The sequence below is a fragment of the Giraffa tippelskirchi genome, chromosome 11 (genome assembly GCF_054371585.1).
Source record: "Giraffa tippelskirchi isolate mGirTip1 chromosome 11, T2T-mGirTip1v1.2.pri, whole genome shotgun sequence".
In the NCBI taxonomy this organism is placed as follows: domain Eukaryota; kingdom Metazoa; phylum Chordata; class Mammalia; order Artiodactyla; family Giraffidae; genus Giraffa; species Giraffa tippelskirchi.
The window spans coordinates 85,241,869-85,254,642 of NC_137285.1; the positions used below are offsets into that span (position 1 = coordinate 85,241,869).

The 12,774-nt window shown below is 41.7% G+C and overlaps 1 protein-coding gene across 5 annotated transcripts in view; it reads left to right on the forward strand.

Annotated features, from left to right (window-relative positions):
• The window catches only part of PGR (progesterone receptor), a 104,795-nt gene that overhangs the window by 46,779 nt on the left and 45,242 nt on the right, over positions 1-12,774 (forward strand). For 3 of the 5 annotated variants that reach the window (XR_014069890.1, XM_081545982.1, XM_081545984.1), the window contains exon 3: positions 9,195-9,311. The exons of the other annotated variants lie outside the window; for them this stretch is intronic. Coding sequence is in view for 2 of the 3 variants with exons in the window: in XM_081545982.1 (XP_081402108.1) it covers positions 9,195-9,311 (117 nt within the window). In the remaining variant the exon portion in view is untranslated. The remainder of the gene's footprint in view (positions 1-9,194; positions 9,312-12,774) is intronic. 5 annotated transcript variants of the gene reach the window in all.

Sequence of the window (12,774 nt, forward strand, 5' to 3'; positions counted from 1 at the left end):
GGAGTGTGTAATTTACAAGGAGTCTTGGTAGTTAGCACTCATCTTTTGCTTTTCCCACCATAAAGGAGGTAAGAGATTTTCCAAGGAGAAAGAAAGCAAGGTTCTCTATTGCAGATTTCAGGTAATAGCTCCTCAGGTTTCAAGAGGGGCAAATGATGCATATATGAAAAAGGAGATGTAGATGGTATCTCCTATTTGGGTAAACTCTCCTATTGTTGATCACATGCCACTTAACCTGTTTGTGGTGGCCTATAGCTTATAAATTGAAGAAAGTAGGGAAAACCACTAGGACCTAAATCAAATCTCTTAAATTATACAGTGGAAATGACAAATAGATTCAAGGGATTAGATCTGATAGACAGTGCCTGAAGAAATATGGATGGAGGTTCGTGACACTGTTCAGGAGACAGGGAGCAAGACCATCCCCAAGAAAAAGAAATGCAAAAAAGCAAAATGGCTGTCTGAAGAGGGCTTACAAATAGCTGTGAAAAGAAGAGAAGTGAAAAGCAAGAAGAAAAGGAAAGATATACCCATTTGAATGCAGAGTTCCAAAGAATAGCAAGGAGAGATAAGAAAGCTTTCCTCAGCAATCAGTGCAAAGAAATAAAGGAAAACAATAGAATGGGAAAGACTAGAGATCTCTTCAAGAAAATTAGAGATACTGAGGGAACATTTCATGCAAAGATGGGCACAATGAAGGACAGAAATGGGATGGACCTAACAGAAGCAGAAGATATTAAGAAGAGGTGGCAAGAATACACAGAAGAACTGTACAAAAAAGATCTTCACAACCCAGATAATCACGATGGTGTGGTCACTCACCTAGAGCCAGACATCTTGGAATGTGAAGTCAAGTGGGCCTTAGGAAGCATCACTATGAACAAAGCTAGTGGAGGTGATGGAATTCCAGTTGAGCTATTTCAAATCCTGAAAGATGATGCTGTGAAAGTGCTGCACTCAATATGCCAGCAAATTTGGAAAACTCAGCAGTGGCCACAGGACTGGAAAAGGTCAGTTTTCATTTCAATCCTGAAGAGAGGCCATGCCAAAGAATGCTCAAATACTGCACAATTGCACTCATCTCAAATGCTAGTCAAGTAATGCTCAAAATTCCCAAGCCAGGTTTCAGAAAAGGCAGAGGAACCAGAAATCAAATTGCCAACATCCACTGGATCATCGAAAAAGCAAGAGAGTTCTAGAAAAACATCTATTTTTGCTTTATTGACTATGCCAAAGCCTTTGACTGTGTGGATCACAATACTGTGGAAACTTCTGAAAGAGGTGGGAATACCAGACCCCCTGACCTGTCTCTTGAGAAATCTGTATGCAGGTCAAGAAGCAACAGATAGAAATGGACATGGAACAACAGACTGGTTCCAAATAGGAAAAGGAGTATGTCAAGCCTGTATATTGTCACCCTGCTTATTTAACTTCTATGCAGAGTACATCATGAGAAACGCTGGGCTGGATGAAGCACAAGCTGGAATCAAGATTGTCAGGAGAAATATCAATAACCTCAGATATGCAGATGACACCACCCTTATGGCAGAAAGTGAAGAAGAACTGAAGAGCCTCTTGATGAAAGTGAAAGAGGAGAGTGAAAAAGTTGGCTTAAAGCTCAACATTCAGAACATTAAGATGATAGCATCCAGTCCCATCACTTCATAGCAAATAGATGGGGAACCAGTGGAAACAGTGACAGACTTTATTTTGGGGGGCTCCAAAATCACTGCAGATGGTGATCGCAGCCATGAAATTAAAAGACACTTACTCCTTGGAAGAAAAGTTATGACCAACCTAGACAGCATATTAAAAAACAGAGACCTTACTTTGCCAGCAAAGGTCCATCTAGAGAAGGTTTATTCCAGTAGTCATGTACGGATGTGAGAGTTGGACTATAAAGAAAGCTGAGCACCAAAGAATTGATGCTTTTGAACTGTGGTGTTGGAGAAGACTCTTGAGAGTCCCTTGGACTGCAAAGAGGTCCAACCAGTCCATCCTAAAGGAAATCAGTCCTGAATATTCATTGGAAGGACTGATGCTGAAGCTGTAACTCCAGTGCTTTGGCCACCTGATGCAAAGAGCCAACTCATTTGAAAAGACCCTGATGCAGGGAAAGATTGAAAGCAGGAGGAGAAGGGGACAACAGAGGATGAGATGGTTGGATGGCATCACCGACTCAATGGACATGAGCTTGAGCAAGCTCTGGGAGTTGGTGATGGAAAGGCAGGCCTGGCGTGCTGTAGTTCATGGGTTCTCAAAGAGTTGGATACAACTGAGCGACTGAACTGAACTGAATCAATAGCTTATAAATACTCCATAATGTCTTGTAAGTCCTGGTGATGAAAGAGTGGGTAGAAGGTAGAATGCAGGGTAGTTTAATAGAGAGACTTTTTATAGACTTGTTATATAGCAACAATGTGTATAAATTTGGCAGTATGCAATTTGAACCATCAGTCTATGATTTATGAGAAATCAGCAGATGGATCTGGACATGAATGTGTTTTTTTTTTAATTAGTTTATTTATCTATTTTTTAACTTTACAATATTGTATTTGTTTTGAATTTGCTACCATCACAGTTTAATCTTTTGCAGACTTCCCAGATAATGCTGTAACACAGCCAATGCGTTAGGTGTGAACTTTCCTCATCTGCATATACAGTGAGGTATTGGATGGATTAATACATATAATGGAGTTGTCCTTTTTGTATTCTTGCCTTATTTTGGTGGCTCTGAGTCCTGGCCAAGTGTTGTGATACAGAGTCAGGCCTGGGCCCCATGCCAGATTATCTTCGTCAGCTCTGGTTGGATTGGCTGGCTGCAACATTTCGTAGGTCAAAAGATCTCCTAGAGAAGATTAACCTCTAACTATATGCCCTATAGTTTGCTTGCATGATGCTAATCTGCTTTGCAGTTTTGACAGCCCAATATTAGTGTTGAAGATGCTCATAGCTTAGAGTGCACTGAGCTTCCAGATATCTTTAAGCCGTTCCATTCTTTACAGAAATCTGTGATGATATGAGTCTTGCCGATTCCTCACAGTAGTGAGCTCATGCCAGTAGCCTTAATTACTAGAGATTTTCGTTCCCATGATCAAATTTTGAAATGCTCAGCTGTTTTTCTCTCAAGAGTTATAAAAATTGCATTCTATATGTTAACTATAATTTATTTATTTTACTTAAATATATGTTTCAATGTGTTTAGCATGTGTTATCCTTTCACACCAGACCTCCTCCCTCGTGCATTCTCTATTGTAACTTACTTACTGTGAATTAAATTAGGCATTTCTGAATTCCTTTTGGAAGAGTGGTATATTGGGCCCTTATTTCCTGATTTTATGCATATTTGAGAATGTCTTTCTGTTGACTTTAAAAGTGAATAAATTGGCTAGTTATACATTTCTTCAGTCACCTCTAAAATAGATCTGTCTGTATTTGGGATTTAGGGATGTGTCAGTAAATCATAGTTGTAGTAGACATTCCCTATGTACTTGCTATATGATAAACTATTCCAAGCTCTTATGTGAGCTCATTTAGTTCTTAAATGTGACCCAAAATACTAACAGTGTCCTCCTTTTACTTGCCATAGGTCACCAGCTAGCAGGTAGTGAGGCTTAAATGTGAACTGGTGCAGTATTGCTCCAAAGTTCATACCCTTAATTTCCTATACAACCTTCTGGGTGAATTAAGCTAAAATTTCTGCCTGAGTGACATTAAACATGTTACTTAACTTCCCTGTGCCTCAGTTAACTCTATAAAATGGGATTGATAATACCTCCAAGACTGCTATGATGGTTGAATGAGTTAATACATGCAATAGCTTGTAACAGTGGCCAGCACTTAGTAAGTGCTTAGTAATTGTTGCTGTTATTATCATCTTAGAGATTGTAATCTTCAGATATGGACTTTGAACACGCAATCTGATTTCAGTAAATGCTCTTCTGCACTACAGTATCAATAATTAAGATGCATTTCAGTTAAGTGGGGAAAAGGGATTACTCAAAAAGCAGTATTGGGACATAATAAACACTCAATAAATACTTGTTGAATTAATGAGAATTTTCTTTTTTTTTATAAATTTATTTATTTTAGTTGGGGGCTAATTACAATATTGTAATAGTTTTTGCCATACATTGACATGAATCAGCCATGGGTTTACATGTGTTCCCCTTCCTGGACCCCCCACCCACCTCCCTCCCCATCCCATCCCTCTGGGTCATCCCATTGCCCCGGCCCCGAGCCCTTGTCTCATGCATCGAACATGGAATGGTGTTCCGTTTCACATATGATAATATACATGTTTCAATGCTATTCTCCCAGAACGTCCCACCCTCACCTTCTCCCTCAGAGTCCATAAAATTGTTCTATGCATCTGTGTCTCTTATTCTGTCTCGCATATAGGGTTATCGTTACCATCTTTCAAATTCCATATATATGCATTAGTATACTGTATTGTTGTTTTTCTTTCTGGCTTACTTCACTCTGTATAATGGGCTCCAGTTTCATCCATCTCAGTAGAACTGATTCAAATGTATTTTTTTTAATGGCTGAGTAATATTCCATTGTGTATATGTACCACAGCTTCCTTATCCATTCGTCTGCTGACGGACATCTAGGTTGCTTCCATGTCCTGGCTATTGTAAACAGTGCTGCGAAGAACATTGGGGTACACGCGTCTCTTTCAATTCTGGTTTCCTCGGTGTATATGCCCAGTAGTGGGATTGCTGGGTCATATGGCAGTTCTATTCCCAGTTTTTTAAGGAATCTCCACACTGTTCTCCATAGTAGCTGTACTAGTTTGCATTCCCACCAACAGTGTAAGAGGTTTCCCTTTTCTCCACACCCTCTCCAGCATTTATTGCTTGTACACTTTTGGATAGCAGCCATTCTGACTGAGAATTTTCTAAAAGTGTGTATATATTTATTTAACAAATAGATGTTAAATACGTTCTAGATCTGTATAGGGAGAAGGCGATGGCACCCCACTCCAGTACTCTTGCCTGGAAAATCCCATGGACGGAGGAGCCTGGTAGGCTGCAGTCCATGGGGTCGCGAAGAGTTGCACACGACTGAGTGACTTCACTTTCACTTTTCACTTTCATGCACTGGAGAAGGAAATGGCAACCCACTCTAGTGTTCTTGCCTGGAGAATCCCAGGGATGGCAGAGCCTGGTGGGCTGCCGTCTATGGGGTCGCACAGAGTCGGACACGACTGGAGCGACTTAGCAGCAGCAGCAGCAGATCTGTATAGATAGACTGGAAGGAAACCCGAAAATGAAAGTAGTTGCATGGTGATGAGATTGTAGATAATTTCCTTTTTACACATTTCCTTAATCTGTTAATGACACAGTTTATGAAACAATTTGACCAGATAACTACTGAATTCTTTTTCATATGTTGAGTTCGAGGTACCTACCAGGAGGTGGTTGGAAGGTCGGAGCTTAGGATGAGATTTTGGAGCCATGCACAGATGATGAGACTACCCACATGTTGTTTACAATGGAATACAACATATAAGGTGGAGAAGGAAATGGCAACCCACTCCAGCATTCTTGCCTGGAGAATTCCATGGACAGGGGAGCCTGGTGGGCTACAGTCCATGGGGTCGCAAAGAGTTGGCCACGACCGAGCACACAGCACACAACCTCTAAGGAAAAGCCTAAGGCAAAGATATGGGCAGTGGGAACTTAAAGAAACTGGTGGAAAGAAGATGAAGAGTCAGAAGAGATGTGCTTCAGATAAAAAAAGCAGGGGCAGGGGGACCAGGGGAGAGAGAATTACCCATGGCGGATTGTACAGAAAGTCAAGAAAGAGCCACTGCATTTAAGAATGAAGACATCTTTGGTGGCATTACTCTGCTTTATAAGCACAGTGGACATATAAGCCCGGTTCCAATAAGCTGAGGAGTAAAGGTTGAGATGGTTGGGTGACATCACCGACTCGATGGACATGAGTTTGAACAAACTCTGGGAGTTGATGATGGACAGGGAGGCCTGGCATGCTGCAGTCCATGGGGTCACAGAGAGTCGGACACGACTGAGTGACTGAACTGAACTGAACTGAGGAGTAAAGGAAACTGATTAAAGGCTGCGAATGCAGATGCCTTTTTCACCAACTTAGATGACAAAGAAAGGGATGAAGTCAAGGAGAACTTAGAGTGAGACACACAGTTCCTTTTTTTTTTTTCCTTGACTCTGGAATTTTTGAAATGGAAAAGCTTGAGGAGAAAGGAAGACACCCTTGAAGGGAGAGCGACTGAAGATTTTAGGAGGAAACTGATGGGGAAGATTTGAAAGCAGGCAGGAAGGAATGGTTTTAGCAACATGCAGTGAGCACCCTCTCATGGGGATTTCTCTGAGACACTGAAGAAGGAGGTGCTACTGTAAATCATTTAGAGACAGAAGAGAGACAGCTTAGAAGCATTCCAGCTGCAGATGGTTCGGGCTTTTTTCCTGGATGTTTTTGGCAGAGGAGTATAGAGAAGAACAGCCTGCCCTCAAACAGCAGTTTCATCTCTGAGCACCATTTAAGTGTGTGCTCTAGAGAAGATGGAAAAATCTTGCTTTCTGTTCTCTCATGAGAAATCAGTGCAGAGTCAAGATAAGTGATTATAGACAAATAGGTAAACTTACATACACTTCTGGGCTTCTCTGGTGGCTCAAACAGTAAAGAATCAGCCTGCGATGTGGGAGACCTGGGTTCAATCTCTGGATCGGGAAGATCCCCTGGAGACGGAAATGGCAACCCCGTCCAGTATTATTGCCTGGAGAATCCTATGGACAGAGAAGCCTGCTGGGCTGCAGTCCTTGGGGTTGCAAAAGAGTCAGATACGACTTAGCAACTAAACAACAATATAAAATACTATAGGAAAATTCCATGGTATTTTAAAATTGAAAATTCCAACTTTTAAAATTATTTTTAAGCAATCTGATGATGTTAAAAGTCTCACAGTCTATTTCATAGGAATTCAATGGAAAATAAGATGTGCCAAAGCAGTAAATTTTCTAGTTAATTAATATTTATATGTTTAAGCTGACAATTTTTTCCATTTTTTTAGCCTAAATAAATTAGGTTGCTCCATGCCGTATTAAATGTAACATATTTTGGTCTAAATAATCATCATTGTTGAATATAAAATTTTTATTCCAGACTTTTTGAAGGGTATAGGTAACCACTTATACAAAAACCCATCACAAAATGAGCAGAGTCATGTTTTACCCTTATTTCTTCTGTAGTTCTCTCCTGTCCTTCAATGAGTTTTTCTCATTGTTTTAAATTGTCCTCCCTTTATCATTATTTCTCTCCATCCTATTTTCTAATTTTAGCCACGACAAACCAGACAGTAAAGTCAATATAATCAGTGATAGTTTTTACATGCTATACAGACTTCCCTGGTGGCTCAGACAGTAAAGCATCTGCCTACAATGTGGGAGACCTGGGTTCAATCCCTGGGTCGGGAAGATCTCCTGGAGAAGGAAATGGCAACCCACTCTAGTACTCTTGCCAGCAAAATCCCATTGATGGAGGAGCCTGGAAGGCTACAGTCCATGGGGTCATGAAGAGTCGGACACGAGTGAGCGACTTCACTTTCACAAATTCATGAGATTCTTTAAGAGTTAATTTGCTCCAAGATTCTCCAAAAGAATTAAGCACATCAGTTCAGTTCAGTTCAGTTGCTCAGTCGTGTCCGACTCTTTGCGACCCCATGAATTGCAGCACGCCAGGCCTCCCTGTCCATCACCAACTCCCAGAGTCCTTCCAAACCCATGTCCATCGAGTTGGTGATGCCATCCAGCCATCTCATCCTCTGTCATCCTCTTCTCCTGCGCCCAGTCCTTCCCAGCATCAGGGTCTTTTCCAATGAGTCAGCTCTTCTCATGAGGTAGCCAAAGTATTGAAGTTTCAGCTTCAACATTAGTCCTTCCAATGAACACCCAGGACTGATCTCCTTTGGGATGGACTGGCTGGATCTCCTTGCAGTCCAAGGGACTCTCAAGAGTCTTCTCCAACACCACAGTTCAAAAGCATCAATTCTTCTGCACTCAGCTTTCTTCACAGTCCAATTCTCACATCCTTAGGTGACTACTGGAAAAACCATAGCCTTGAGTAGCTGGACCTTTGTTGGCAAAGTAATGCCTCTGCTTTTTAATATGCTTTCTAGGTTGGTCATAACTTTCCTTCCAAGGAGTAAGCGTATTTTAATTTCATGCCTGCAATCACCATCAGCAGTGATTTTGGAGCCCCCCAAAATTAAGTCTGACACTGTTTCCACTGTTTCCCCATCTATTTCCCATGAAGTGATGGGACAAGATGACGTGATCTTACTTTTCTGAATGTTGAGCTTTAAGCCAACTTTTTCACTCTCCTCTTTCACTTTCATCAAGAGGCTCTTTAGTTCTTCTTCGCTTTCTGCCATAAGGGTGGTGTCATCTGCATATCTGAGGTTATTGATATTTCTCCCAGCAATCTTGATTCCAGCTTGTGCTTCTTCCAGCCCAGCATTTCTCATGATGTACTCTGCATAGAAGTTAAATAAGCAGGGTGACAATATACAGCCTTGACGTACTCCTTTTCCTATTTGGAACTAGTCTGTTGTTCCATGTCCAGTTCTAACTATTGCTTCCTGACCTGCATACAGGTATCTCAAGAGGCAGGTCAGGTGGTCTGGTATTCCTATCTCTTGAAGCATTTTCCACAGTTTATTGTGATCCACACCGTCAAAGGCTTTGCACATAGGTTTTATTAAAAAGTCTATCACAGAGACCTCTTTGTCTATATCTGTTCTCTTGAAGTTCTATATGTTAAAAAGAAAAGGTTTTACTAGAACTTGACTATCTTTACATACTAATGCTTATCAGCAACATGTACCTAATCTCGAAATAACAATGATCTAAAGACATTCTGATGCTGACACCATTAATAAGATGCACAGAAATACCTTATAAAAGATATTTAAAGGAGTTCTGGAATTAGTTTCTAAGATGTGTTTCCCTCGTTTAGGCTTCTGAAGGCACAGGTTTATTGAACAAGTTTAGAGCATTACAGGCATCCAGCTAGGCCAAGCCAGGGGCAGGCTGAGACAGTGCTGCACTTGCCAATGTGCACCTCTCCTCGTTTTAGTTGTCACTGCATAGGCTTTCCAGCAGTGTTTAGATATTTTAAATAACTGCTCTTTTTGTTTGTTTATTTTTTAGGGCAACATAACTACTTATGTGCTGGAAGAAACGACTGCATTGTTGATAAAATCCGCAGAAAAAACTGCCCAGCATGTCGCCTTAGAAAGTGCTGTCAGGCTGGCATGGTTCTTGGAGGTAATGATGTTTTCATCAGTAACTGTCTGATATGTATATTAACTAAATTCTGTCTGATATTTGTATTATAAAACTGTGGGTCAGACAATCTTAGTTTTCTTATTTCTGTCTTGATTATTGGCGTCTGGATGGAGCAGTCGATACCATTTTATTAACACTATGGATTTCCAGCAGGTTGAGGTTTGTTATAGATACGTAGTAAACTTCTATTTGTCTATATTGCCTGTAAGTAGATGTTATGGGAAGGTCGGGCTTTCCAGGCGGCGCAGTGGTAAAGAATCCGCCTGCCAGTGCAGGAGATGCAAGAGACACGGGTTCGATCCCTGGGTCAGGAAGATCCCCTGGAGTAGGAAATGGCGACCTGCCTCTGTATGCTTGCCTGGAAAATTCCATGGACAGAGGAGCCTGGCAGGCTATAGTCTTTGGGTCACAAAGAGCTGGATACGACTGAGCACAGCATGGGAAGTTCACCAGCCTCTCGTTAAGTGACACGGGTTGAAGTGTAGGCTCTGCTGCTCATCACCATGTGGCCTTGAGTACATCACCAGCCCTTTCTGGGCACCAGTCTCTGTCTGTAAAATGAGAGCAGTGAAGTCCCTTCCAGCTCAAACACTGATTCTGTGAATTGGGTAAGTACATTAATCTCCATCTCTTCCTGCCTCCATCAACCCCTCCCTTTCTATGACCCTTCCTCGCTCTCTTTAAATAACTGAATATTGAGCCCTTACACTTACCAGGTAAGTTTTAAGTTCTGGGAGTTCTACAGTGAACAAAATGGACCAAATCCCAGCCTTCATGGAGCTTACACTCTAGGCAGAGGAGAGCAATACATACACATATATGTACATGTATATATATATGTATATATCTCAAGTGATGATCAGTGCTATCCAGTGTATTAAGCAGGGTTCATTAATGGGAGTCTCAGAGAGGAGCTTTACTCCTGAGCTCTTTACTCTGATTAATATCTTCATTTTAGCATTTCCTAAGCAGTAATATCTCTAAAATCCTGCATTTGATGTAGTAGTTCTAATTTTTCTACAATGAGTTTTAAAAATTCATAATTTATTGAATACATGTTTAATATACCACCGGCCACAGTTCATATATCATGAATTTCCCTGGTGGCTCAGACGGTAAAGCGTCTGCCTACAATGTGGGAGACCCGGGTTTGATCCCTGGGTCAGGAAGATCCTCTGGAGAAGGCAATGGCAACCCACTCCAGTACTCTTGCCTGGAAAATCCCATGGACGGAGGAGCCTGGTAGGCTACAGCCCATGGGGTAGCAAAGAGTCGGACACGACTGAGCAACTTCACTTTCACTTTTCCCTTTCATGCATTGGAGAAGGAGATGGCAACCCACTCCATTACTCTTGCCTGGAGAATCCCAGGGACGGGGGAGCCTGGTGGGCTGTCGTCTGTGGGGTCGCACAGAGTCAGACATGGCTGAGCAACTTCACTTTCACTTTCACAGTGAAAAGTGGTATATTTCATATACCATAAATGGTGTCTGTTACCTTCTGAGGAGTGTATGAGACCAACATTTTTTGACTGCTCACTGTGTTAAGCACCCTGCTTAGTTATGTCTCTACTGCCTGTGAACATGATACAGTCTAATCCCTAATAAATAATTGTCAAACAGAAGAGTGAGTGATTTAAGAGTGGTGCCAAACATTTTCATGCAGATAAAACAAAGGAATGAATTAATTCTCTCTGAGGGAGCTGGCAAAAGCTTTCAAAGAATGAATACAAATGTTATCGATGGAAAAGGAGAAAAGTATTTACAATGAAAAACATGATGCATTGCAGTGATGATTTTTCTGGAAACTCAGTTGTTTAGTGGGAACAACAAGAAATGACGCTTGAAAGTTACCCTGGGCCATCTGGGACCTGGAGTTCGAACTCTTCTGTATGCAGTAGAACCAGTGATCTTTCTGACGAACCGTGGACCATCCATGGAATAGAGCCCAAATTTCTAAGTGCAGCACACCAGCCCTTTCCTTTCTTTTTCTAAGCCCTTCTCCCCCCAGTCCTGGGGGAACCCCGCCCTCCAGTCACCAGCTCTCACCTGTGTTTGCCCACTTTCGACTTTTGCCTGTGCTGTTCTTAAACTCCTTGTGAACTGTTCTGTTCCCTTCATATTAAGTTCAAGCGTCATAGTTTTTGTGAAATCTTCCCATCTCCCTAGTCACTGCAGAGAAAGGGGTGGGGACGCAGTCAAATGTAGTGCTTTTTCTATCTGGGGAGGCTGAGCGTCCTTGCACTAGTGATGCTTACTTCTGCACTCCTGCCCTTCCAATGGAAGACTGACCAAAGTGGGAGTAATGAGACCCAGCAGGCCCCCCTCATCCCAGCCCACACGAGGGACTGGAAATTCACTTTCTCTCTCTCCTCCCACAGTGTCTTGTATTTACATTCTTCTTTGTACTTACTTCATTGTTTAGTAACTATTTACTTGTATCCCATTCAAGGATTTCTCCTAATCCAAGATTGAGTTGTTTACAAGCAGGAATTTCATTTTAGTGTTTCAGCACCAAAGTACTTGTTTAAGAAGTGCTCACTGAATATTTGTGACTATTATTTTAAAGTCAGAATTTGCCTGCCAATGTAGGAGACACAGAAGCCACTGGTTTGATCCATGAGTGGGGAAGATCCCCTGGAGAAGGAAATGGCAACCCACTCTGGTATTCTTTTATTTTTAATTTATTCATTTTTTACTGAAGGATAATTGCTTTACAGAATTTTGCTGTTTTCTGTCAAACCTCAACTCAACATCAGTCATTATTAGAGAAATGCAAATCAAAACTACAATGAGATATCACTCTGATATTCTTGCCTGAAAAGTCACGTGGACAGAGGAGCCTGGCAAGCTACAGTCCATGGGGCTGCAAGGAGCTGGACATGACTGAGCACACACATGCTTGTGTGCATTCTTGAATATAAGGTCCAATGTAGTCATTACCAGAACACAAGCGTGTTTGAAGGAGGCAAAGGGGATGTGATTTCATGCAGTGTTTTTCATTTTGAAGAAGGGTGCTAGCCCTTTAAGCAGTCTTGCAATGACTGAATTTATTTCACTCATCTTAACTGTTATAATGGAAACGAGATCTAAGATGGACCAGTGTAAAAATGATGAGACCCCTAGCCTCTGAGAAACTTGAGTTTGTTCAGAAGAGAGACTTGGAGGTTCCAACCAGCAACAAGATAGATGCTCAGTAAGAGACAGAGTGATGAGGAGGAGAGAACTTCAGAGAAGACTCGGAACTGGGCTGCAGGGAGAGGGTTCCATTCTAGGGACAGAGCGTAAAGCAGCATCAGCGCGGGATCCGTGGCAGTGAGCATTCTTGCACCTGTAACTCTGTGCATATTGCTTGAGAAGTTCTCTAGGCTGTATATCTAGAAACATAATCAATTTCTGGTCCACTAAGATCTTGTGTGCCTTTAAACTTATGTTACCTAATCA